Source organism: Balaenoptera acutorostrata, chromosome 6 (assembly GCF_949987535.1).
Source record: "Balaenoptera acutorostrata chromosome 6, mBalAcu1.1, whole genome shotgun sequence".
Taxonomy (NCBI): Eukaryota; Metazoa; Chordata; class Mammalia; order Artiodactyla; family Balaenopteridae; genus Balaenoptera; species Balaenoptera acutorostrata.
In genome coordinates this window covers 31816137-31841881 of record NC_080069.1, presented here as the reverse complement: position 1 = coordinate 31841881, position 25745 = coordinate 31816137, and the positions used below count along the sequence as shown (strand labels likewise).

Sequence of the window (25745 nt, the reverse complement as noted above, 5' to 3'; positions counted from 1 at the left end):
CCGGTCTCCATTCCAATCTCCATGGGTCCCAGTGCCACCCACATGCAGTACTCCAAGCCAAGAGCAGATGCTCTCGGAACATTTTATATGGATTCGAGGCCATGTTTCCATTTCCTACAACAGCATTCCCATCTAATATCTGTTTCAATTTCCTTTTTCTCTTCTCACTCAGATTTCTGTCTTATGAATTTTGGGAGCCACAAATCTAATGGTTAGCATTTGGCCTGGCGGTGGTCTGCCAACCTCGGTCACTGCCTTGGCCTCCGCTCTGCCGTGGCCCTCCTGACCTGTGCCCCTACCATGGCTGGTTCTGAGCTGAGCCTGCTCTCGCTGCCCCAGGACACTGCCTGGCCTATCTCTGGAAGCACAGGCTCCGTCCTGGGAGTCAAGCTGCTCGTCCTGCAAGACCCACTGCTCCTGCCAGCCATGGAGAGAAGGACAACATGGACCCACCTTGGAGCTGCCAGACAGTGGAGATCCTCCCCAGGGTGAGGGCACCTCCCTGCATGCCCACCTCCAGGCCTTTATGTTTATTTGTTTACTGGGGAGCCCCAAATAAGAGAATGGATTCAAAGGTTTGTGGAGTCTGAAGGTGCTTATAAACTTGGTCACCCCATCACTTCAAGGTGGATAGATGGGTGGGTAATACCTGGGGGGACACGGAGCCATCCCATCCCTTGCTCCAACATGAAATGGCCATACCGCTCAAGAATTTGGTCATTTGGTTACTTTAAAACTTTAGGAGTTTCACCTGAATCCATTCTTTCTTTTCCTCTTCTGTCCTATAAAAGCCAAAAGAGTATTTTATTCATTTAGTCTTGGATACTGACTGTAAACCACCTGATTCCTCTCAGCCCTGCAGTACATGCCTGCGCTGCTCACTGCCTGGAAGTGCAACTCAAGGCTTGGGAGAGTGGTCCCAAAGGCTCTGGAACACTGTGGCCAGTATCACCAGGTGCAGTCAGGTGAGGTTAAGTGTGGCCTTGTGGGTGCAGGCGGGGTCAGGTATGGCCAGATGAAGTCAGATGTGGCTGGATGTGGTAAGCTTGGTATGCAGAGCCCTCTGCAGGGGATGTAAATCAACACTTCCCTGGGCCACAATGGGTCATTGCAAAGATCTCACATCATTGGCGGAAGTGAGAGATGGGCTCTCCCAAGCCCTGCCACAAGTCACGCACCATCTTACAGGGTAGTGTGACAATAGCCACCAAAATTTAAAGTGGACATGCTACCCTTTGGCCAGCAATTTTACTCCAGGAATCTACCAGATGGAAGTAACGACACATATGTACAAAACTTGGTTCATGGATACTGCTTGCAGCACCATCTGCAACAGCAAGACCCCAGAGGACCTAGGTGCCCGTCAATGGGAACCAGCCAATGATCATATTGGAAAATTATGCTGCTTTAGAAAATGGTGCTCATATATGGGATGATTTCTGATAAATTAAATGAAAAAAGCAAGATGAAGAACAGACTAGATAGAAAATGGTCATCTGTGATTTAAAAAATAGATACAGGGCTTCCCTGGTGGCACAGGGGTTAACAATCGCCTGCCAATGCAGGAGACAAGGGTTCGAGCCCTGGTCTGGGAAGATCCCACATGCCGTTGAGCAACTAGGCCCGTGCGCCACAACTACTGAGCCTGCGATCTAGAGCCTGCGAGCCACAACTACTGAGCCCGCGTGCCACAGCTACTGAAGCCCATGCGCCCTAGAGCCCGTGCTCTGCAACAAGAGAAGCCACCACAATGAGAAGCCTGAGCACCACAATGAAGAGTAGCCCCTGCTCGCTGCAACTAGAGAAAGCCCGGAGCAGCAACAAAGACCCAACGCAGCCAAAAATAAATAAATAAATAAATAAATTTATTTTAAAAATAAATAAACAAAATAAAAAATAGATATATATGTATGGGGACAGAAATTCCGGAAGGATACTTCAGAGATGGTTAAGAATGTCTTCTGGGGCTTCCCTGGTGGCGCAGTGGTTGAGAATCTGCCTGCTAATGCAGGGGACACGGGTTCGAGCCCTGGTCTGGGAAGATCCCACATGCCACGGAGCAACTGGGCCCGTGAGCCACAACTGCTGAGCCTGCGCGTCTGGAGCCTGTGCTCCGCAACAAGAGAGGCCGCGATAGTGAGAGGCCCGCGCACCGCGATGAAGAGTGGCCCCCGCTCGCTGCAACTAGAGAAAGCCCTCGCACGAAACGAAGACCCAACGAAGCTAAAAAAAATAAATAAATAAATAAATAAAGTAGCTATTAATTTAAAAAAAAAAAAAAAGAATGTCTTCTGGAGGTGGGGAACAGGGGGTGGGCAGAGGCTTAATTTTCCTTGACTTCCCCTTAGTACTGTTACATTTTAAACCACAAATAAGCGAGTAAAATGAATAAAAACACATCGAAAGGTTATCCAGTTTAGAAAAGGAAGCCATCTGCTAAAATTTCAGGTCAAACACATTCACACAGCAGCAGACACCAAGGCAGCTGAAGCCTACCGAGTTTGTAGCTCCAGGGACCTTTTCTTTCCAGTTATGATGAATGTGGGGGCTGCATTTGACTTGACGACATCCTGCACCTGAAGGCATACAACAAAGGACAAAACAAAAACAGTAGGTCACTTTTAGCAGGTCCTGAACTGTGGACTCACACTCTCAGACTTGGAGGTCTTTCCCTGAGAAATGGGGCGCAGAGGTGACCCAGTGAGTCTGCAGGGAAGTGCTCGGCTTAGGGTCATGGTTGCTGCGGGCCACTCCATGAGTCAGTCCATGGCGGAGGGTGGACCACCGACCTACTCAGGCAGGGCTAGGACCACTCATCCACTGTTTTGGAACTGTGCCGGCCAAATCTGCCTGCTCTCAGGGCTTCCCAGGAAGTCAGCCCCAGTGCCTTTCCCCACAAAGTTACCCACAGGCACTCCCGACACAGGGATGGGAATCTTAGGAGAAGAGCCAGGAGGGTCTCCACTACTCTGCTGGGGTTTCTGAGGCCCCATGGGCAGGTACCTTGGATCTGCCGGTGTCTTGCAACAGGGAGCCTTCCCTCATCCCCTTGACACCGCACTCCCACAGCCCTTGGCTGGATGTGGCCCACAGGCTGGCCACTGTCAGAGGGAATTTTTTGTATCACTAATGCACCCCTTCACTTTTTAGAGTAACTCAATACTTTGATTTAGCCAGTATTTTTGGAGTGCCCGTTTAATTCAAAGCACTCCCCCACAGGAGAGGGGGACTGACTCCAGCTCCAGCAGCCCCACAGCACGAGACATCGATGGACTCAAGGAATAGGGACAGCAGGAACAACAGGTCATCTGGACCTTGGGTACAAGTGCCTGCAGAACCTCATCTGGGCTCCAAATTGGTGCAGGAGTGGAGAGAGCATGGGACCAAGGACCAGGGAACAGGCAGGATGGGCACCCCATCTGCATTCACCCCAAGTTTCCCTTAGAGTCTGTAAATGGGGCCCTTAGGGCTGACTTCACAGGGGACGGGAGACGACCCAGGTCCTGGCATTGTGCTTCATCCTGCCAACATGAATCCAGCAGCGCACTGGCAGGTAGGCCAAGTGGAGGGACAGGGGATCCTGCCCATTCAGCCCAGGATGCTAGGCCAAGGCACCCTCAGAGATGTTCCCTCACGCCTGGGTCAGGATAGAAGCAAGGCCCAGAGAAGCAGGCAGGCAACCAGTTGCACAGCAGTGAGTGCTTTGGTGGCTAAAGCGCTGTGTCCCTACATCTGCTCTGTGCTTTCCCAGGGGAACAGATTGGTGGGAGGGGCTCACCCACCTGGAGGCCGGAAATGTCCATCTTCTCCCGGACACTGAACTTCTGGCCCATGAGCCGCAGTTTGGGCACACAGTAAAGGATCATGCTGTTGAACTGCGATAATGACGGGCAGGTATGGGATGAGGGGCGGTTGACTCCGCAGAGGAACACCCCAGGGAGGAGGTGGGGCGTGGCTCTGGCAGGAGTGGGCAGGGCTAGGCGGGGCTGGGCTGAATGTGGGCGTGGTGAGGGCACGCTGGGGGTTGGACTGGGGGAGTGGCTTAGCGGTGGGGCGTGGCTCTGCAGCTGGTTGGGCCTGGGTTGGGTGAGGGTGTGGCTGAGTGGCTGGGTTGCCCGGGCTCTGCACCTGGGCTGGGTGTGGCATGGCAGGGGCGTGGTTCTGCAGCTGGGCTGGGCAGGACTGGGCAGGGCTGGGTGTGACCGGATGGGGGCTCACCAGGAAGAGGTGGCGGTCCTGGGTCGTGCCATTCTTGGCTGATAGCTTCTGGATGTGGCCCTCCTTGATCAGCTCGTTTGCAGGGTTGACGATGTCCTCCTCCCCACCCAGTCTCTCGTACACCTCCAAGAGCTTGTGCATTTTCTCCTGAGAGAGACACGGGGAAAATTAGATAAAAAGGATCTAGAGTGAAATGTCACCTGTTTAGGTTGCCATGGGTGCCCCACTGTGGGCCTGACCTCAGGCCCATCTGGTCTGGGGGCTCCAGACCCAGTTCCGGGGACAGGCAGGTAATGAGGACACAGGACGTGGACCACACATAGCAAGAGCTGCCCCAAAACAGGCGGCCTGTCTCTCATTTCTCCCTTTTGAGAGATATGGGGTCAAAGAAATATTTCACTTTCTTTTTCCTCTCAAAAAACAACAGTGTCCATGTGAAAGTGAATAGGTCTCAGGACTGAGGCAACCAGGGCTGGGTAGGGACTGTGGCGGCCTGGAGAGCCGGCCCACTTAGGGGGCACCTCGCCTCGTCCCAGGTTGCAGTGTGGGCCTGGGGTTTTCAGAGTTTTCCAGTAAAGCCAGGAATTTGGATTCTCCTGTGAAATGACCTGATCTCTAATTCTGGGCAAGGATTTAGAAATTCTTACACCATGTCCAGGCAGTGTGCAGGCCAAACAAGGGCCTGTGAAGACAGGGCCCACTGGGTCAAAAGGCATTGGTATGGGCTAGGAGGCCTCCCCATCGGCAGAGCCTATTACTCGGGGGCGTTAGATCAACAAGAGGACACCATCTCCTCCACCTTCAGGCTGTATTTGGAGGTGGGGCCTTTGGTAGGTGATTAAGTTTAGATGAGGTCATGGTCATGGGGTGGGGGAGGGATGGGGGCATGATGAGATTAGAGCTCTATTAAGAGAGACACCAGAGAGCTCGCTCTCTCTTTTTGCCATGTGAGGACACAGCGAGAAGGTGGCTGTCTACAAGCCAGGAACCAAATCCGCCAGCACCGTGGTCTTGGACTTCCAGCCTCCGGAATGGTGAGAGTAAATGTCTGCTGTTTAAGCTGTCCAGTCTACAATACTTTGTTAGAGCAGCCCCAGCTGACAGAGCTTCAGTGAGTGAATGAACGAACAAATGAATGATGCTAACACCAAGAGCTAACATTAAATTATGCCAGGTCCTGTTCTGAGCACTTTATGTAGAGTGATTTAATCCCCACAACAGCCCAATGAGACAGATTCTGTCAGTGACCTCATTTTACAGATGGGGAAACTGAGGCATGGAGCGCTATATAACTTACCAGCAATCACCAAGCTAGTAAGGGACAGGCCTGTCTGGCTCTCAGTGGAGCCTCTGTGTTCCTGGGGGACAGGTGGGTGAGTATGCATGCTGACAGTGCCTGGCCCACCCTGTGCCCTCCCTGCCCCAAACTACTGGTCCCTCGGGCATCTTCCAGGGTCGCCCACACTCACCATTTTCCGAATGGCAGCGTTGGAGTGGTTGGCAGCTGTGGAGATGAGCTCCAAGGACCCTGCAGGAAGAAGACAGAGTCAAGCTGCAGGGCGCCTGGTGACTCCACCCAGGTAGTTGCCCCACGAGGCTTAGTGTCAGGTTCTGCCCTGCTCCTGCCCTTTCCCACGGCTGTACCAGGCTGCTCATGAGACCTGGCCCTGGGTGTGGGGGTGTGACCCTGCAGACGCATCCCATTTGCTGGGGGTCCGCCAGGGCTGGCATGCCACTCTCCTGTGCAGACCTTGCCCCATGCTGCCCGCCAGCTGCTGCCCATGCACCAGGAGCAGCCTTGCCAGCCCCATAAGGTCCTCCGTGGGGCCTAAGCTCTGCCAACACTTAGCAGCCCCCTCCACAGAACCATCATCCACCCCTCGTACTACAGTGGGGGCAGGGGCGGTTTTCCCTTACACTTAGACTCTCAGTCACCTCCTTGTTTAGGGGTCACTTGGAGCTCTCTCCGTCTCTCTGTCTCTATCTGTCTCTCTGTCTCTATCTCTTTGTCTCTCTCTTTCTGTCTCTGACTCTCTGTCTCTCTCAGTGTGGGTTTTCAGCAGGGGCCCCAGCTCCCACTGCCCAGGAGCTCCTCAGCCTGTGGCCGGCTTGGCTCACTCTCTGCATCCTTCCAGTCTGGGGCATCCTCTGGGAGCCTCTTCAGATAGTCCTTGAGCAGCAGCTCATAACGGGGGACCCTCTGCACGGGCTCCAGCATATGGTGCTGCAGCGTCAGGTTTCCGCACATCTCCTGCTTCTGTGGGGGAGATAGAAGCAGTGTGGGGCACCCATGGACACATGTGTGGATCCCCCAGGAGGCTGCCTGGAGTACTGTACCCAAATGACTGCAGACCACATCTTACAGCAGAGGAAACTGAGGCTTGGAGAGGTTGAACGATGGAGTAAGGAGCTGGACCCAAGGCAGGGCTGCTCTAGACCCAGGTCCTATTGAATAATAGTTTGTGATGACACAGATCGCACAAACTTTTTGAGCCACGATTTCCTCACCCATGAAATGAGAATGATGATTTGTCTCTGGGAGTTATTTTAAGGATCAAAACATCAATAGAGCATCTGGACACATCCCACAATTTTACTGATTTTCTCCATGTTGAAACACAAACCCAGCACTGTGCCCGTGAAGCAGAGGTGGGACCGCCCTACCTGGATGCCTTGGACAATGTCCTTAAATACCAGTGAGCGCTGGGTCCAGGTGCTCACCAGCTCCACGGCCCGGTCAAAGTTCTTGACATATTCACCATACATCTTGAGGAATGGGGCCAGCTTCTGCAGGATGTCTCCAAGCCGGGGGTTTGTGTCCCTTTGTGGGGGAGTGAGATCGTCAGACAAACAGCTCCAGTGAAGGGCCACGGTGGGTCAGGGACTTCACCAGGGAGCTATGGGACAATGGCCTGACTCCCAGCTCTGTGTGTTGGTGGGCAAACTGGTCACCTTCCCTAAGCCTTACTTTCCTCCCCTGTATCACATGGGATGGAAAATAATGTGTTACCTAGAGGATCATGTAAAGTACTTCAACCGTGCAGTCATAGAACGATTGCTCAAAACCAGGAGTTGCTAGTAATAATGGAATCACTTTAATGATGAGCCACAGTTATCAAAAAGAATCAAGAAAACCCCATTATACTTCTTCTGTATGAGCAAAGATTAGGAACAATGGGGCAATCTAACTCTGGCAATGTCATGGGAAAGCAGCACTGTGTAATAATGAATGGTTTGGACAGGGATTTGGAAATAAATTTCAAGGAGCAGAAAATATATTAATAACCTTTGACCTTAGAACTGTGGGGGATTTATCCTAAAGAAATAATCAAAAAGAAGAAAAAAAGGCATATGCATAAAGTCATCCTCTGCAGCATTACTAGGAACGTGCACTCAAAGGCCCACCACCTGTGAAGATGGATGGACAAGCTGCTGGACTCTCGTACCATTATTATACAAGGAGTGTCTGTGTGCTGACAGTCTCTCCAGGGCCTTGAGGAGAAAACTCATATCTAGCAGGTGTGCACTGCATCAGACAGAAAGCCAGTCTAGCCCTGAGCTTTAACCTCATGGCCTTGGACACAGTACAACCTGCTCTGCAGGTGGAGCATGTCTTTCTAAACATTTACAAATTGCCCTGGACCCTCGATGAGCCTTGCAGGTGCAGGGACAACCCCCAGTCAAGCCCCCTGGCCTCTGTGTTCTCCCTGGCCTGGCTGCAGCTTGGAGAATGGCCTCTTCCCCTCTTACCACAGGAGAACCACACACTGGCTCAAGTCAGGCCAGTGAAGAGGGGAGACAGCAGAGACCCCAAAGCAAAGCTGCAGCAGCACCCAGAACAGAGGGGGAAGCACATAATGTGGAGAATGGCAAGCTGGGGGCCATGCCTGTAATGTTTTATTATCATTTCTTACAGCTGGGCAGTCCCTCTGCTACAAATGAACGGAAGCGGCAGAGGGACAGATGGACAGCCCTCTGGCGACACTGCTGAGGAAGAAAAACATCTCATTTTTTAAAGCAGAGGTGCAATATACACTAGGAGGGAAAATAAACCAATAAGCACTGTCTATTCACTGGTGTTTGCAGATGGCAAACCTCATTTAAATTCCACAAAGCCCTGAGCAGGTATTAAAGCCCCTTTAGTTTGCAGATGAAGAAGCTAAGACACTGAGAGAGCTTGGGGTCAGGGTTGGCCCAGGACCCTACAGAAAGAGAGCCCAGGGCACTATGAGACAGGCTCCCTAGGTGCCTCCTGGCTTTTGGGCATGCAAACCCCAGATTTAGAGGCTGCTTGGCGGAGAGTATTCAACAAAACCACTGCAATAGTGTCACCATGACCCTCAACCACTAAGGGCATTGGAGCCAAACTCCCTGGGAGATGCCAGCCCCTACACTTCCCGGGCACCATGAGCTGCACTTACCACTCATTCATGATCCGTGTCTTCAGCTCAGGCAGGAGGAACTGCCCATGGAAGCAATAGATGGAGGAGATGTTAGAGAAGATGCCTGTGGTGACTTCCGAAGGGATTCCTGCTTCCATCAGTCGGGTGCAGAAAACCTGGGCACGGAGAAGCCCATGCAGTGGTCACTGAGTGTGGGTCACTGCAGATGGTTACAATCATGCTTCTGCTGCAGGTATGGGAGCTCAAGAGAGGCTGCCATTGCCTTGTGTTTTCTTAGTGAACCTTCCACTTCATCAAACTGGCTCAAAGAAACTTATGGTCTTAAAGCAAGCTTACTTATGACTAAGAATTGGGGGTGAGGCAGGGACAGTCCCCTCTAGATAGGGACAGGCCATCTTTCTCCCATCTGCCTTTCAAGGGAAATGGATGGTCCTGATTTCCTTTCTTTGCTTTGTGAGCTACAAACAGAAGAAGCACCTGTCAAAACCCAGTTTCTGTTGGAGTTTTACTTCCTGTGCTCATAAACCCCACGTTGCCAGGTGGACAGGGAGAGTGCCACCCACTGTCCCAACTATTTATGCAGAAAGATGTCCAGAGGCCATTTACATGCTCAGATAATTTAACTGCCAAGAAGAAAAAAACCCCAAGGTGACTGGATGAGACCGTTGCCCCAGAGCCACAAGTTCTGAAAGCAAAAACTAAGACTTTCTGGAGGAGACTTAAATTTGTCCAAGTTTTAGTATTCATGTCAGTCATACTCCAACAGCAAGCCCTAGCCAATGCTAAGATAGAAAGTTTGCCTCTGAAACTGCCCACTGAAACTCTGGAAGTGGACAAAGGCAGGCCCAAGCCAGGAGGTCTACCTGGTCTAGCAGGTGCAGACGCTTCACATAGGTCTCCTCAGTGTGCAGCAGCTCCTGGGCAATGTGGAGCAGCTTCTGGGGCTCAGAGCACTGTGAAGAGAAGAGCCATAGCTCACCTGGGGAAGATGAGTTTTGGGGAGGCAGCATATGACAAAGGCTACCCGCTGTATGCCAGGGATGACCAGGGGCCCCAAAAGGCCAGAGGAGGCTGCTGGGACTGGGATGTGGGGCTCAGTTCTCACAGATGGAATTTCCAGGGAGGTTTCTGGGGAAGACATAATAGTTTCTACCAACACCCCCCAAACCTTCTGCAGCCCAGAGAGAACTCTATCTTCCCGGGGCTTTAACTACAGAGGAGCTGCAATAGCCACATCAAAATATATTGTGGAGTGACATCAGCAAGGTGGCAGATTAGAAAGCTACAGGCCCTCCCAACAGGCACATGAAAAGATGCTCCACATTGCTAATTATTAGAGAAATGCAAATCGAAACTATAATGAGGTACCACCTCACACTGGTCAGAATGGCCATCGTTAGAAAGTCTACAAATAAGAAATGCTAGAGAGGGTGTGGAGAAAAGGGAAACCTTCTACACTGGGAATGTAAATTGGTGCAGCCACTATGGAGGTTCCTCAAAAAACTAAAAATAGAGTTGCTATATGATTTTGCAATCCCACTCCTGGGCATATGTTCAGACAAAACTATAATTCAAAAAGATACATGCACCCCAATGTTCATTGCAGCACTATTTACAATAGCCAAGACACGGAAACAACCTAAATGTCCATCAAAAGATTAATGGATAAAGAAGATGTGGTACATATATACAATGGAATATTAGCCATTAAAAAGAATGAAATAATGCCATTTGTAGCAACATGGGCTAGAGATTATCACATTAAGTGAAGTAAGCCAGACAGAGAAAGACCATATGATATCACTTATATGTAGAATCTAAAATATGGCACAAATGAACTTATCTATGAAACAGAAACAGGCTCACAGACATAGAGAACAGACTTGTGGTTGCCAAAGTGGGGGAAGGGATGAATTGGGATTTTGGGATTAGCAAATGCAAACTACTATATATAGAATGGATAAACAACAAGGTCCTAGTGTATAGCACAGGGAACTATATTCAATATCTTGTGATAAACCATAATGGAAAAGAATATTAAATATATATATATATAACTGAATCACTTTGCTGTGCAGTAGAAATTAACACAGCATTATAAATAAACTATACTTCAAGAAAATATATTTTAAAAAAAAGAAAGAAAGTTATAGGTCCTCCTTCCCTCACACATGAGTTAACAGTATACAAATAAGAATACCTCTGTGAAAACTCTGGAGACCAGCTGAGAAGCTACAGCTTCCAAGGCATTGTAAAACTAAGAAGAGATTCTATCAAATAGAGAATGAAAATTGGCATGTTTGGAACACCCTTTTGTGTTCCTCCCTCATGCAGCATAGCACAGCACAACTGGGAAGAACCCCCTCCCCCCACACTAGGGCTCCTCCCTCAGGATGGAAACAAAGGAGTGAACTGTGCATCCAAAGTTTTGGCTCATCTGGAAGCTGCCTGAGGGACTGGTTTCTGTCTTGCCTGATTTGGAATGCTGTCATGACCAGCAGCAGAGTTTGAAAACAGAGGGAAGCAGCATGTTAGAGCTGATGTTCTGCAAGCAGATGCCAGGGGAGCAAGAGATCAGAAAAAGTTTAATAGGTCTTAGAAATTCCAGCCTGATTGGCTAAGGTTTTCCCTGCACAAAGCCAGCATGCAAAGACTGGAGAGATGATTGTTTTTCAGATGCCCAAATTCCAGCAAAAAATTACAAAGAAACAGGGAAACATGGTGTGATTAAAGGAACAAAATAAAATTCCAGAAACTAAACCTAAAGAAACATAGCTCTATGAGCTGCCTGTAAAAAATATTAAATACCTGTCATATAGATGCTCAATGAACTAAAAAAGAACACAGACAACTAAGTGAAATCAGGAAAGTGATGCATGAACAAAATGAGAATATCAATAAAGAGATACAAACTATTAAAAAAAAAAGAGCCAAACAGAAACTCTAGAACTGAAAATTGCAATAACTAGACTGAAACATTCAAGCTAGGTCATTTGAAATCATAAATCAGAGAAACAAAAAGAAAAAAACAATGAAGAAAGCAAAGAGAGCCTAAGAAACTTATGGGATACTACCCAAGGGACCAATATATGCATTTTGGGAGTCAAGTACAGCATACTTGAAGAATTAGTGGCTGAAAATGTCCCAAATATGAGGAAAGAAATGGACATACGAATTCAAGAAGCTTACAGAACTCCAAATAGGATAAATCCAAAGAACCACACTGGGAGACATTATAATAAAAAAAAGGGGGGGTGGGAGGAGAGGGATGATATATTTAAAGTGCTGAAAGAAAAAAAAAAAGCTGTCAACCAAGAATATGTATCCAGCAAAGCCATCTTTCAAAAATGAAGACGATGATACAAAAACCAGACAAACATATCACAAAAAAAGAAAACTACAGGCCAATATCACTGACGAACATACACGCAAAAATCCTCAACTAAATACTAGCAAACCAAATCTAACAACACATTAAAAAGATCATACACCATGATCAAGTGGGATTTATCCCAGGGATGCAAGGATTCTTCAATATACACAAATCAATTAATGTGATACACATATTAACAAATTGAAAAATAAAAACCATATGATCACCTCAATAGATGCAGAAAAAGCTTTCGACAAAATTCAACACTCATTTACGATAAAAACTCTCCAGAAAGTGGGCATAGAGGGAACCTACCTCAACATAATAAAGGCCATATATGACAAATGCACAGCAAACATTATTCTTAATAGTGAAAAACTGATAGCATTTCCTCTAAAATCAGGAACAAGACAAGGGTGCCCACCCTCGCCACCATTTTTCAACATAGTTTTGGAAGTCCTAGCCACTGCAATCAGAGAAGAAAAAGAAATAAAAGGAATCCAAATTGGTAAAGAAGAAGTAAAACTGTCACTGTTTGCAGATGACATGGTACTATACATAGAAAATCTTAAAGATACCACCAGAAAATTACTAGACCTAATCAATGAATTTGATAAAGTTGCAGAATACAAAATTAATGCACAGAAATCTCTTGCATTCCTATACACTAACAATGAAAGATCAGAAAGAGAAACTAAGGAAACAATCCCATTTACCATTGCAACAAAAAGAATAAAATACCTAGGAAAAAACCTACCGAGGGAGGCAAAAGACCTGTACATAGAAGACGATAAGATACTGGTGAAAGAAATCAAAGATGACACAAAAAGATGGAGAGATATACCATGTTCTTGGATTGGAAGAATCCACATTGTGAAAATGACTATACTACCCAAAGCAATCTACAGATTCAATGCAATTCCTATCAAATTACCAAGGGCATTTTTCACAGAACTAGAACAAAAATTTTACAATTTGTTTGGCAACCCAAAAGACCTCAAATAGCAAAAGCAATCTTGAGAAACAAAACTGGAGCTGGAGGAATCAGGCTCCCTGACGTCAGACTATACTACAAAGCTACAGTAATCAAAACAGATGGTACTGGCACAAAAACAGAAATATAGATCAATGGAACAGAATCAAAAGCTCAGAGATAAACCCACGCACCTATGGTCACCTAATCTATGACAAAGGGGGCCAGAATATACAATGGAGCAAAGATAGCCTCTTCAATAAGTGATGCTGGGAAAACTGGACAGCTACATGTAAAAGAATGAAATTAGAACACTCCCTAACATACACAAAAATAAACTCAAAATGGATTAAAGACATAAATGTAAGGCCAGACAGTATAAAACTCTTGGAGGAAAACATAAGAACACTCTTTGACATAAATTGCATCAAGACCTTTTTTGACCCACGTCCTAGAGTAACGAGAATAAAAACAAAAATAAACAAATGGGACCTAATGAAACTTAAACCTTTTGCACAGCAAAGGAAACCATAAACAAGATGAAAAGACAACCCTCAGAATGGGAGAAAATATTTGCAAATGAAGCAACTGACAAAGGATTAATCTCCAAAATATACAAGCAGCTCACGCAGCTCAATATCAAAAAAACAAACAACCCAATCCAAAAATGGGCGGAAGACCTAAATAGACATTTCTCCAAAGAAGATATACAGATGGCCAACAAACACATGAAAAGATGCTCAACATCACTAATTATTAGAAAAATGCAAGTCAAAACTACAATGAGGTATCATCTCACACTGGTCAGAATGGCTATCATCAAAAAATCTACAAACAATAGGGCTTCCCTGGTGGCGCAGTGGTTAAGAATCCACCTGCCAAGGCAGGGGACATAGGTTTGAGCCCTGGTCCAGTAAGATCCCATGTGCCACAGAGCAACTAAGCCCGTGCACCACAAATACTGAGTCTGCGCTCTAGAGCCCGCGAGCCACAACTACTGAAGACTTCGTACTTACAGCCCATGCTCCACAACAAGAGAAGCCACCACAATGAGAAGCCTGCACACCTCAATGAAGAGTAGCCCCCGCTTGCCGCAACTAGAGGAAGCCTGTGCACAGCAACAAAGATCCAAAGCAGCCAAAAAAAACCTACAGACAATGAATGCTGGAGAGGGTGTGGAGAAAAGGGAACCCTCTTACACTGTTGGTGGGAATGTAAATTGATGCAGCCACTATGGAGAACAGTATGGAGATTCCTTAAAAAGCAAAAAATAGAACTACCATATGACCCAGCAATCCCACTACTGGGCACATACCCAGAGAAAACCATAATTCAAAAAGATACATGCTCCCCAATGTTCATTGCAGCACTATTTACAATAGCCAGGACACGGAAGCAACCTAAATGTCCATCAACAGATGAATGGATATAGAAGATGTGGTACATATATGCAATGGAATATTACTCAGCCATAAAAAGAAGCAAAACTGGGTCATTTGTAGAGACATGGATGGACCTAGGGACTGTCATACAGAGCGAAGTAAGTCAGAAAGAGAAAAACAAATATCATATATTAATGAACGTATGTGGAATCTGAAAAAATTGGTGTAGACGATCTTATTTACAAAGCAGAAATAGAGACACAGAAGTAGAGAACAAACGTATGGATTCCAAGGGGGAAGGGGGGGATGGGATGAATTGGGAGATTGCGATTAACATATAAACACTACTGATACTATGTATAAAATAGATAACTAATGAGAACCTACTGTATAGCTCAGGGAACTCTACTCAGTGCTCTGTGGTGGCCGAAATGAGAAGGAAATCCAAAAAGAGGAGATATATGTATACATATAGCTGATTCACTTTGCTGTACAGCATAAATTAACACAATATTGTAAAGCAACTATACTCCAATTTATAAAATAAAACAAAATAAAATAATAAAAATTTTAAAAATGAAGAAGAAATTAAGACTTTCCCAAATAAACAGAAGATAAAGAGTTCATTACCACTAGACCTGCTATACAAGAAATGCTAAAGTAAGTCCTTCAAGTTGTGAAAAGATGGTAGATAGCAACATGAAGCTGTACAAAAATATAAGGTTCTTCAATAAAGGTAAATGCATGAACAAATATAGTAACCTGTACTATCATAATTTTGATAGAAAATAACACAAAAAGGACAAAAACATTTAAAAACTATAAATCTACGTGAAAGTGCATACTATATATATAAATACATAATTTGTGACATCAATAACATAGAGTGTCTGGGAGGGGGAGCTGTAAAGGAGTAGAGTTTTTGTATATCATTGAAGTTAAGTTTTTATCAGCTTAAAATAAAATGCTATACAGATGAAAAGATGCTCAACATCACTAATTATTAGAAAAATGCAAATCAAAACTACAATGAGGTATTACCTCACACCAGTCAGAATGGCCATCAGCAAAAAGTCACAAACAATAAATGCTGGAGAGGGTGTGGAGAAAAGGGAACCCTCTTGCACTGTTGGTGGGCATGTAAATTGATACCTCCACTGTGGAGAATAGAATGGAGTTTCCTTAGAAAACTAAAAATAGAATTACCGTATGACCCAGCAATCCCACTACTGGGCTTATACCTTGAGAAAACCATAGTTCAAAAAGACACATGTACCCCAATGTTCATTGCGGCACTATTTACAATAGCCATGACATGGAAACAGCCTAAATGTCCTTCAACAGATGAATGGGTAAAGAAGATGTGGCATATTTATACAATGGAATATTAGCCATAGAAAAGAACAAATTGGGTCATTTGTAGAGATGTGGATGGACCTCGAGTCTGTCATACATAGTGAAACAGTGAAGTAAGTCAGAAAGAGAAAAACTAATATCAAATATTACCACATATACATGGAATCTAGAAAAATGGTACAGATGAACCTATTTGCAGGGCAGGAATAGAGACACAGATGTAGAGAATGGACGTGTGGACACGGCGGGGGAAGGGGAGGGAGGGATGAATTGGGAGATTAGGTTTGACATAAATACACTACCATGTGTAAAATAGATAGCTAGTGGGAACATGTGGTATAGCACAGGGAGCTCCGCTCAGTGCTCTGTGATGACCTAGATGCATGGGATGGGGGGGTGGGAGAGAGGTCCAAGAGGGAGGGGATATATGTATACATATAGCTAATTTACTTTGTTGTACAGCAGAAACCAACATAACATTATAAAGCAATTATACTCCAATAAAAAAATAAAAAGCAGATGGAAGATCTTTAAAAAAAATACTATAACTTTAATTATTTTATGTAATTGCAATAGAAAAAATACATAGAATATACACAAGAGGCAATGAGAAGGGAATCAAAGCATATTATTACAAAAAATCAATTAAACTTAAAAAAGGAAAGCAGTAAGAGAGGGAAAAAAAGCTACAAAACATACAGAAAACAATGAAAAAGGCAATAGTAAGTCCTTCCCTACCAGTAATTACTTTAAATGCAAATGAATTAAACTCCCCAATCAAAAGACATGGATTGATTGAACAGATTTTTTAAAAAATCCGATTATATGCTACCCACAAGAAACTCACTTTAGATTTAAGGACGTACATAGGTTGAAAGTGAAAGATGGAAAAAGATATTTCATGGAAATGGTAAACAAAAGAGATCACGAGTGGCCATATTTACATCAGACAGAATGGACTTTAAATAAAAAAACCATTACACAATACAAGGGAAGACATTATATAATGTTAAAAGGACCAATTCACCAAGAAGATATAACAATTATAAATATTTATTCATCAAACCTCAGAGTTCCTAAACATATGAAGCAAACTTTGGCAGAATTGAAGCAAGAAACAGATAGCAACAAAAGAATAGTAGGAGATGTCAGTACTCTACTTTCAATACTGGATAGGACATGCAAAATATCAATAAGGAAGCAGGGGATTTGAATAATACTGTAGATCAAATGAACCTAACAAACATATGCAGAACACTCCATATAACAACAGCAGAACGTACATTCTTCTCAAGTGCACACAGAACGTTCTTCAGGTCAAACCACTTGTTAGGTCACAAAACAAGTATTAACAAATTCAAGAAGATTGAAATCATATAAAATATCTTTTCCAATCACAATAGAATGAAACTAGAAATCAACAGCACAGGGAAAACTGGAAAATCCACAGATATGTAGAAATTAGAAAATACGCACTTAAAGAAGAGTCAAAGAAGTCACAAAGGAAATTAGAAAATAGCTTGAGACAAATGAAAATGAAAACACAATATGTCAAAACTTATGGAATGTGGCAAAAACAGTGCTAAGAGGGACGTTTATAGCTGTAAGTGCGTACATGTAAAAGGAAGAAAGATCTCAAATCAACAACCTAACTTTACACCTCAAGATTAGAAAAAGAACACACTAAACCCAAAGCAGTCAGGAGGAAGGAAATAATGGAGATTAGAACAGAGATAAATGAAACAGAGAGTAGAAAAACAATGGGAAAAAACCAACAAAACTAAGAGTTGTTTTTTGAAAAGATAAACAAAATTAACAAACCTTTAGCTAGACTTACCAAAAAAATGAGAAAGAACTCAAATAAATAAAATGAAAGAGGAAATATTACAACTGATACCACAGTTGAATACAAGGGATCAGAAGAGATGGCTCTGAACAATTAAATGCCAACAATTGGATAAGCTAAAAGAAATAGGTAAATTCCTAGAAACACACAACCTACCAACACTGAGTCATGAAGAAATAGAAAATTTGCACAGACCAATAACAAGTAAGGAGGTTAAATAAGCAATAAAAAACTTCTCAACAAAGAAAAGCCCAGAAACAGATAGCTTCACTGGGAAATTAATACCAATTGTTCTCAAATTTTTCCAAAAAAATTAAAGAATAAGGAACACTTCCTAACTCATTCCATGAGACCAGCATTATCCTGATACCAAAACTTTGGGGCCTTGCTGATCCTGGAGGGACTGTCCCTCCCAGGGTTCGCTGATTCCTAGAGATGTAAAGGATTAGCTGGCAAGAATGTCTTTCAAGTGCAAACCAACCCATCCAGAGCCCACACCCAACCACCTTCTTTATACTTGCTTTTCCCCTATTCCCCGCCCTAATTACACAGGTCCAGGTGCTAGCTATCCAGGGACAGCCCCTGTGCACAGGACCCACTGAAATTATTCAAACTGGCCAATCTTAAGCCTGTTTACCCTGTCTCACCCATCCCTCTCCTCAGAAACCACAATAAAGACTCTACTGTAACTTATATAGTATTTGTATATCAACTATACTTCAATTAAAAGAATAAAATCATTACGTGATTAAAAAAAGACTCTTGTGGGCTTCCCTGGTGGCGCAGTGGTTGAGAATCTGCCTGCTAATGCAGGGGACACGGGTTCGAGCCCTGGTCTGGGAAGATCCCACATGCCGCGGAGCGACTAAGCCCGTGAGCCACAATTGCTGAGCCTGTACGTCTGGAGCCTGTGCTCCGCAACGGGAGAGGCCACGATAGTGAGAGGCCCATGCACCGCGATGAAGAGTGGCCCCCACTTGCCGCAACTAGAGAAAGCCCTCACACAGAAACGAAGACCCAACACAGCCATAAATAAATAAATAAATAAATAAATAAAATTAAAAAAAAAAAAAAAGACTCTTGCTCACAATTTCCACTCCCTCTGCCTCCTGCCCCACCTTGGTGCTTTTCCCTCTGGTTCCCCATGGTGTGGTGTACCCCCTCCTCTCGGGAACTATGAGTAATAAACTGTCTTTAAGTGGCAGTCATCTCCTGATTTGTTGGCTTCACCATTCCTGAATGATAATAAAACTTAGATTAAAACATGCCCCCAGCCCACTCGCTGGGAATTTGGCTTTCAGCAGTGCAGGCCTGTGGCTGCCCTTTGCCCACTAAGCCTGCCTCTTGATGTGGCCATGTTAGTCCATACCATCTCTACCAGGAGCCAGCAGGTCTGACCCTGGCCAAATGCCACCTGTGCTTGTCTTGGGACCCAGTCACTTGTAGCTTACCTACGCTGTTCTCCTCCCATGCACAGGCGGTCTCTCTAAGCCGGGGCTGTCGGCTTTACTTCCGTGTCCCCACAAGTCCCAGTGTAGAGCCCAGAGCCCAAAACGCTAAAGGGACACAGATGAGCTTTCTTGCAAGGCCGAGCCCCCACGGGTGGGCACACCTGCTTCCCGGGGCCATCTACACGGGGCTCCCCTCGCATGCCTGGGCTCCCTTCCTGCCTCTGCCACACCCCATGGGAAACCCTGGGGTTTCTCCATTCGTAAAATAAGGTGACAAGCATGCTGTTTTCCTCATGGGGGCTCTGCAAGGCAGGAAGCAGGCACTGGCAAAGAGTGGTGGCAGCACTGTTCCCTCTAAGATGAACCACCACAGCCACCCTGGGGTGGGGTCCCTGTGTCACTGTGGGGCCATGGAACTAAGGCTTGGGAGTGAGATCATTGTCTGATGTGTCAGGGAGACCCCTGCCTGCGTGGTCCTTCCCCAGGGCCTGCCCACCAACCCATAGCAGGGGCTTCTCTGAGTATGGTGTCTGAGTGTACACCCTGCTATTGGCACCAGGCCTGGGTGATGGCACTGTAAACCTCAAATACCCTCGGAGGAGAGCTCTGCAGCCCCTGACACCTGGGACGGGAAGGTGGCCTACCTTGGCTGGATCCGCGTCAGCCCTCAAGGGGCTATTCTCGGGGTCTGGCTCCTCACTGCTGCCCTCGCCCATATCGCTATCGGCCTCCTCCTGTGGGGCCTTGCCACCTGGGGCTGTCTCCAGGTGCAGGCCTTTGATGGTGGGGCCTGGGCCCGCCTCGCTGCCGTCCTCGCAGGAGAAGTGCTCGCCAACCACGCTGCAGGAAGGGCTGTCTATCCCGCTGTCCCGGTTAGGGATCTTAGTGCCGCTGCTGGGCTCACCCACAGAGCCCATGTCCCCCGCAGAGGCCTGGCTGCCAGGGCTCCCGGAGGCAGGGTCCCCGCAGTGGGCTCCAGGCCCAACAGGGAGCGCTCGGAGCTTCCCTGGGTCTGTGCTTGGATGCTCCAGGGAGGAGCTGCTAGGCCCAGCGTCTGGCTCCCCCCGGGTGGCAATGGGGGCCGGGGGTATTGAGGACCCCCCTCCTGGCTCCATCCTCAGAGGTGAGTTCTCTGAGCTCTTTGAGGGGCTGGCCGGGGGCTTCCTGTCAGGGAGAAATGAGTGTAGTCAATGCCAGCTGGGCCATGGACCAGCCCCCAGGTGGGGCCCTCTGGAGAAAATCAACATGGAGGAGGGGGAATGGGGCTGAGTGTGAAGTGAACACCCTGGTCAGCCTCAGCTGGGTCCTGATTAGGCAGGCTTTGGGGCAATGGCCAATGGAAAGCATTTTATTCTAAAAATAAATTTCTTCATTAAAAAAAAGAAGGAAGAGAGAGAGGGAAGGAGGGAGGGAGAGAGTGAGAAAGAAAGAGAGAGAAAGAAAGAAAGAAGGAAGGAAGGAAGGAAAGAAGGGAGAAAAGAAGGAAGGAAGGAAAGAAAGAAAAAAGAGAGAGTGAAAGAAAAAAAAGGAGAGGGAGGAATGAATTCTGTAGCGTGAAGCTACCTGCCCCTCAATGAATTCAGAATATATGTGTAAAAGAATAGCGATAACCATCGTGAGCACAGTGAATCTGGTCTGTACTGTGCTTTGGCATCCGTGGCGCTCTATCCTACCATGTAGCTCTGAGGTGAGGCAGGATGCTCATCGAGACCCTCCCTCAATATCACTGTCGATATTCTGTCTGACAGGTGACCCATCATTTTCCAGAGACCTGGAGGCTGAGGAAGCTGGATCTTGGTCCCCAATTCCTCTTCCTGCTAAGCACTGGAGCTACTTCATGCCCTCACATGGTGCCTCTTCTGGAAACCCTCGTGGAGGAAAGGCACCTTCAAATGTCAGTCTAGGTGCACAGAGAGGGTCAAAGGTGAGACTAGACTGGGAGGAGATTGACATTCCCCAAAATCTTCCACTTGAACCCCCCGTGGAGCTGCAGAGGAGGACAGGGACCAGGAGTGGCAGTCACTTATTCCTGGGCAAGAGGTGGGTTACCTGAGGCTGTCAGACTCCACAAGGACACTGAGGTGGAAGGGTGGGTGCCAGGTTCCCTGCTGGCTGCGTTCCAAGTCGTTTGAGTTGGCCAGCCCAGGCCTTGCACAGGGTTGGTGGGCTGGGAGGATTTGCTGAAAATCTTTTTCTTGCCCAGCAGTTTCGAAGTGGAGCAGTTCAGGAGGTTCTGAAAAAAAACGTGAAAGGAGAATGAAAACCACCTTCTCCACTGGCACTTGGAGCAGTGTGGGTGACAGACCCAGTGCTCAAGGGAGAACATGGAAGGGCATCTTCGTGCCACCACCCAGTGCAGGAGACCCCCAGGCAGGTCATAGAGGTCTGCAGGTGGATGAAGCATGGCTGAGTCCCTGGTCCCCGTGCAGCAGCTTCTAGGCCCTGGCTTAAAACTGGGGCCAGAACTGAGCTTGTTCCCAATCATGCAGTGACTCAGGGAGAAAGGGTCCCCTTGAGTGTGCAGTGCCCACTGTGTCTGAGGAGAGCTGGCTGGCATCTCCACGCACCCTCCCAGACACAGGCACTCACTCAGCTCTGCTGCCAGTGGCTTCTTCACACATTCCCTTCCTCCCTTGCTAAACGAAATAAAGAACCATCGGTGGAGACGCAGTTTCCCCTCCCCGCAACACACACAACCAAAAAGGTGTCCTGAAGCCTGACCCTCGGCCACCCGTGCAGCAGAAGGGCCTCCGGTCAGAGCGTGCTCAGAAGAGAAGCATGAGCCACCTCTGTGCGTGCGTGGCCTTGAGGGCTGCCGAGGCCCCAGGAGTCAAGCGCCAACTCCAGCCCCTGTGATAGTCTCCTGCACTCTTGCCTTCCAGTGCAGTCAGATTTCTTCTGAGTGGACCTTTCTTTAAGTGACACCAAAACCAGTGCAGGGTGCACATTTAGTATTGGCTACTGCCACACTCTTAAAGAGCTTAATGGGGAGAAATATCAAGATTTCTAAACAGAAAATGCATGCTTTGCTGCATTTTTCTCATAGCACAGGTGATAAATTCCAGTTTCCGGAAATCAGACATGACACAGCAGTCAAAATATGCCAGATGGAATGCAGGCCACGCACTCAGCTCTGGTGTGTCCAATGCAGCCATCTGGTGCCAGGTGGAGCCTGCTGCAATCACACCTCAGGGATTCCTGCTTCTGGTCAAGATGGAATAACAGAAACTGGAGATACTCTCTCACTGGAAACAACCAAGTCATGGATAAAACATACGAAACAACAGTTGAGAGACACCTTACACCAGGCAGCAAAGTGCGGTGCTCCTGAGAGGTGGGTACAAGTGCAGTGATCCCTCTCTCACCCCAGCTTCCTGCCCAGCGAAGGGGATCCCAGGTAGACCCCTGAGTAAGGAAACAGAGCTGGGAGTCCAGGAACATGAAGGCAGCTGGAGGTCACAGGATAGAGCACTAGAGAGAGCGCAGAGAGCTGACAAGGGCCCTCGGAGATGGCTCAGTGCATGTGTGAGGAAACTGCAACGCTGGAGAAAGATCTACTTGAGAGGGTCAGAGGGAACATCAGCTGGTGCTCACACAGGGCAGGGAATATGCCTGTTTCCACCAGCTAGACTGGAAACCCCAAGATCCACAGGGAGTTAGAGAACTTGGAAGGGTCTTGCCTCAGTGTGGGGCATAATTAGCCCCACGGTGAGCTCTGCTCAGGTCCCACCTAACAAATACTGATGAATTTTAACAGGAAAGTCCATCTGTTTACAAACAACTTAACTGCATCCCTAAACAATGCCTAAGGACAATTATAAGAGCACAAACATACTCAGCATCCAGTAAGGTGAGATTTATAGTGTCTGGCATCCAACCAAAAATTACCAGACATGGAGGGCAGGAATACACAACCCATAGTGAGGAGAAAAAGTCAGTGAGTTGAAACTGACCCACATAGGATACAGATGTTAGAATTACCAGACAAGGTCATTAAGGCAGCAGCAGTTACCCACATTATATTTAAAAGGTCAGTAGAAACATGAAGAATAAAAAAAAGATGCAAATCCAACTTCCAGAGATGAAAACCACAAAGTGTGTGATCAAGACCCACTGAAAGGGATTGATGGCAGATTAGATATTGTAGAAGAAAAATTAGTGAGTTTAGAGAGACAATAGAAGCTATCTAAAATGAAAGAGCAAGAATGAATTGTGAGATGTGGAAAAACTTTAAGCAGCATAATCTCTGTGTAACCAGAATATATATGTGGAGTCTCAAAAAAGGAGTGAGCTTGAAAAATATTTGAGAAAAATAATGACCAAAATTGATACCAATTCTACACAAATCTTTCAACCACTGAGGGGAAAAGAGAATACTTCTGAACAACATGGATGAATCTAGAAATAATCACGCCAAGTGAAAGAAGACAGACAAAAGAAAAGGCACCTACTTTTTTCTCATTTACATAGAATTCTAGGAAATGTACACTAACATGTGGTGCCAGAAAGCAGACCGGGATGTTGCCTGGAAGGAGGGGTGGGTGTGGTGTGGGGGTTACAACGGAACACAGCGAAGCCTTCAAGGGCTGACAGCTGTGCTCATCATCTTGGCAGTGGCGACACTTTCACAGGTGTATATGTGTATGTTGAAACGTCAACTTGTACATTTTCAACATATGCAGCTAATTGTAGGTTGATTATACCCTGTGGAAGGTGATACCTCCGAGCTGTGCAAACTTGGTGAGTTGCTGACACTCACCAAGTGTCATTTTCCTTGTTACAGAAGGGACAATGAATCATGTAGAGGAGGGTGGTGAGGGGTGTGGCAGGCCCAGAGCCTGGGGAGGCTGGCCTGCCTGGATGTCCTTCAAAGGGAGGAAGTGAGCCTTTCCTCTGGCGGCCCTTTAGCCATGACCATCTTATCTTCCAGGGGTTTTAGTGCAAGGGCAGCTGAACCATGCTTGGCCAGACTGGGAAGCCCAGGGCTCAGCATAAAGACATCCTCCAGGGAGCAGAGTACATGGTGGAGGGAGGTCCTGGTTGCAGAGCAACCTTCCTAAAGATCAGATGACCCTCTGATCTGATTTGGGAAGCCACAGGATACAGCCACCAGCCTCGCTTACCTCAGGACTGGTCTCCCTGCTGCCTGTCCAAGGCCAAAGTGAGTGCAGGGCAGGGCAGTCCAGTTCCAGCCTCCCCTCCACACTGCTCAGAGGAGCCAGGGGCTAGGGTAGGGTTGGGGGAGAGGAAACACATGTTCAAGGGTGCCCAACATACACACATATAAACACACATGCCTCCACACGTGTATACACATATGCACATGCACGCATACACAAATACATATAAACATATATCCAATTATATATACACGCCCACACACCCCATGTGCCAGGAGATGTGCTGAGTGCTTTTGTACTCTTGCTCAGTCACAATCACCAAGGTGGGTGACATTCCATGTTTCAGACAAGGACGCCAAGGCTGACCCTGGCCATGCTGGCCTGGGGTAATCAGCACCCAGGAGCTGGGTCCACCAGACATGCTGCTCTGAACCCCCTGGACTGGGCTCCGGGCTCATTCTGACATGCCCAAGGCCAGGGACGTGTAATCACGGAGGAGCCAAGGAGCATTTGTCATTTCTGTCTTCCCAGCCACTCAACTCTCCCTTTAGAAGCCCTGAGCTGAGAGAGTCCACCCTAGGTGAGCTGAGCCTGCTGCTGAACTCAGGACCCAGGGCCCCTGACACCCAAGGCTGCCACCACCCAGCATCAAAGGCCCCAAACCTGGGACTGGGGGAGGAGTGGGGACTGGAGAAGTGCAGAGAAAGTAAATGTGCCCCACTGTCCAGTGCATTGTGGACCGTTAAGTGGCCCCATCCACAGCAGCCAGTGGATGGGGTAGCATGAATGCTGTGGTGCCTGGCCTGCAGTCTCTGAACCACTTAGTAGCTGCCTGAGTTGGGCAGGGATAGTCTTACAGATGGGCCACAAGTCCGCTCCACCTGCCGCTGGACGTCCCCACCTTGGAAACAGTGTAGGAGCCCCCACTAAAACCACCGCTATGCCCATCTCACTTGCTGCCTGTCACCTGGTACCCTGGAGCCCCCAAGTGAGCAGAGACCTCGGCTGTCTTGTCACTGACATGGCTTAGTGGCCCCGGCACATGGGGCCCCAGCTGGCAGCAGCCATCAGATGTGTGAGCCTGAGAAGAAGACTTTGAAACAGTTCCAGCCCTCACTGGCGACAGTCCCAGAGAAACCCTGAGTGAGAGCCATGGGAATGCACCCCACGAGCCCCAGAATCATGAGAGATGACAATCCTCGGTGGGGCTGCTCTTTACCCTACCATGTCCAGGTGGTTGGTTACGTGAAGGAGGTAATCCAAACAATACTGAAAGCACCATAGGGCGATACCAGAAACTGCTGTGCTGCACACACCTGCATGCAGGTTGCAGGCTGGGAGACAAGGCTGCAGAAGCCCACAAGGCTGTATGAGCAGTGACAAAGGTCTGGCTGCGCTGGCCATGCCAGATGCAACAATCAATGACATGTCAGCCAAGCTGCCCCGTGACCCAGGGGTGCCTGCACTCCAGTGTCAGGATCCAGCAGCGCAATACTTGCCTTGGGGCCTCAGCCCGGGAAGTGCTCTGGCTGCAGCTGGTACAGTCGGCGTTCTCCATCCTGTGTGCTGAGAACACAGAGATGGACGCAGGTACCGTGGGGTCCCACATGCTTCAAAATTCAT

General features: G+C 47.2%; 1 protein-coding gene across 1 annotated transcript in view; it reads right to left on the bottom strand.

The window, feature by feature from the left end:
• FGD3 (FYVE, RhoGEF and PH domain containing 3) overlaps window positions 1-25745 on the bottom strand; it is a 64962-nt gene that overhangs the window by 14888 nt on the left and 24329 nt on the right. The window contains exons 2-12 of the mRNA XM_007182373.2: window positions 21052-21235; window positions 19647-20166; window positions 9485-9574; window positions 8640-8776; window positions 6883-7039; window positions 6337-6475; window positions 5688-5746; window positions 4219-4365; window positions 3783-3875; window positions 2497-2576; window positions 752-782 (exon numbers count right to left, since the gene is read on the bottom strand). Coding sequence (XP_007182435.2) covers window positions 752-782; window positions 2497-2576; window positions 3783-3875; window positions 4219-4365; window positions 5688-5746; window positions 6337-6475; window positions 6883-7039; window positions 8640-8776; window positions 9485-9574; window positions 19647-20117 — 1404 coding nt within the window. The 5' untranslated portion in view covers window positions 20118-20166; window positions 21052-21235. The remainder of the gene's footprint in view (window positions 1-751; window positions 783-2496; window positions 2577-3782; window positions 3876-4218; window positions 4366-5687; window positions 5747-6336; window positions 6476-6882; window positions 7040-8639; window positions 8777-9484; window positions 9575-19646; window positions 20167-21051; window positions 21236-25745) is intronic.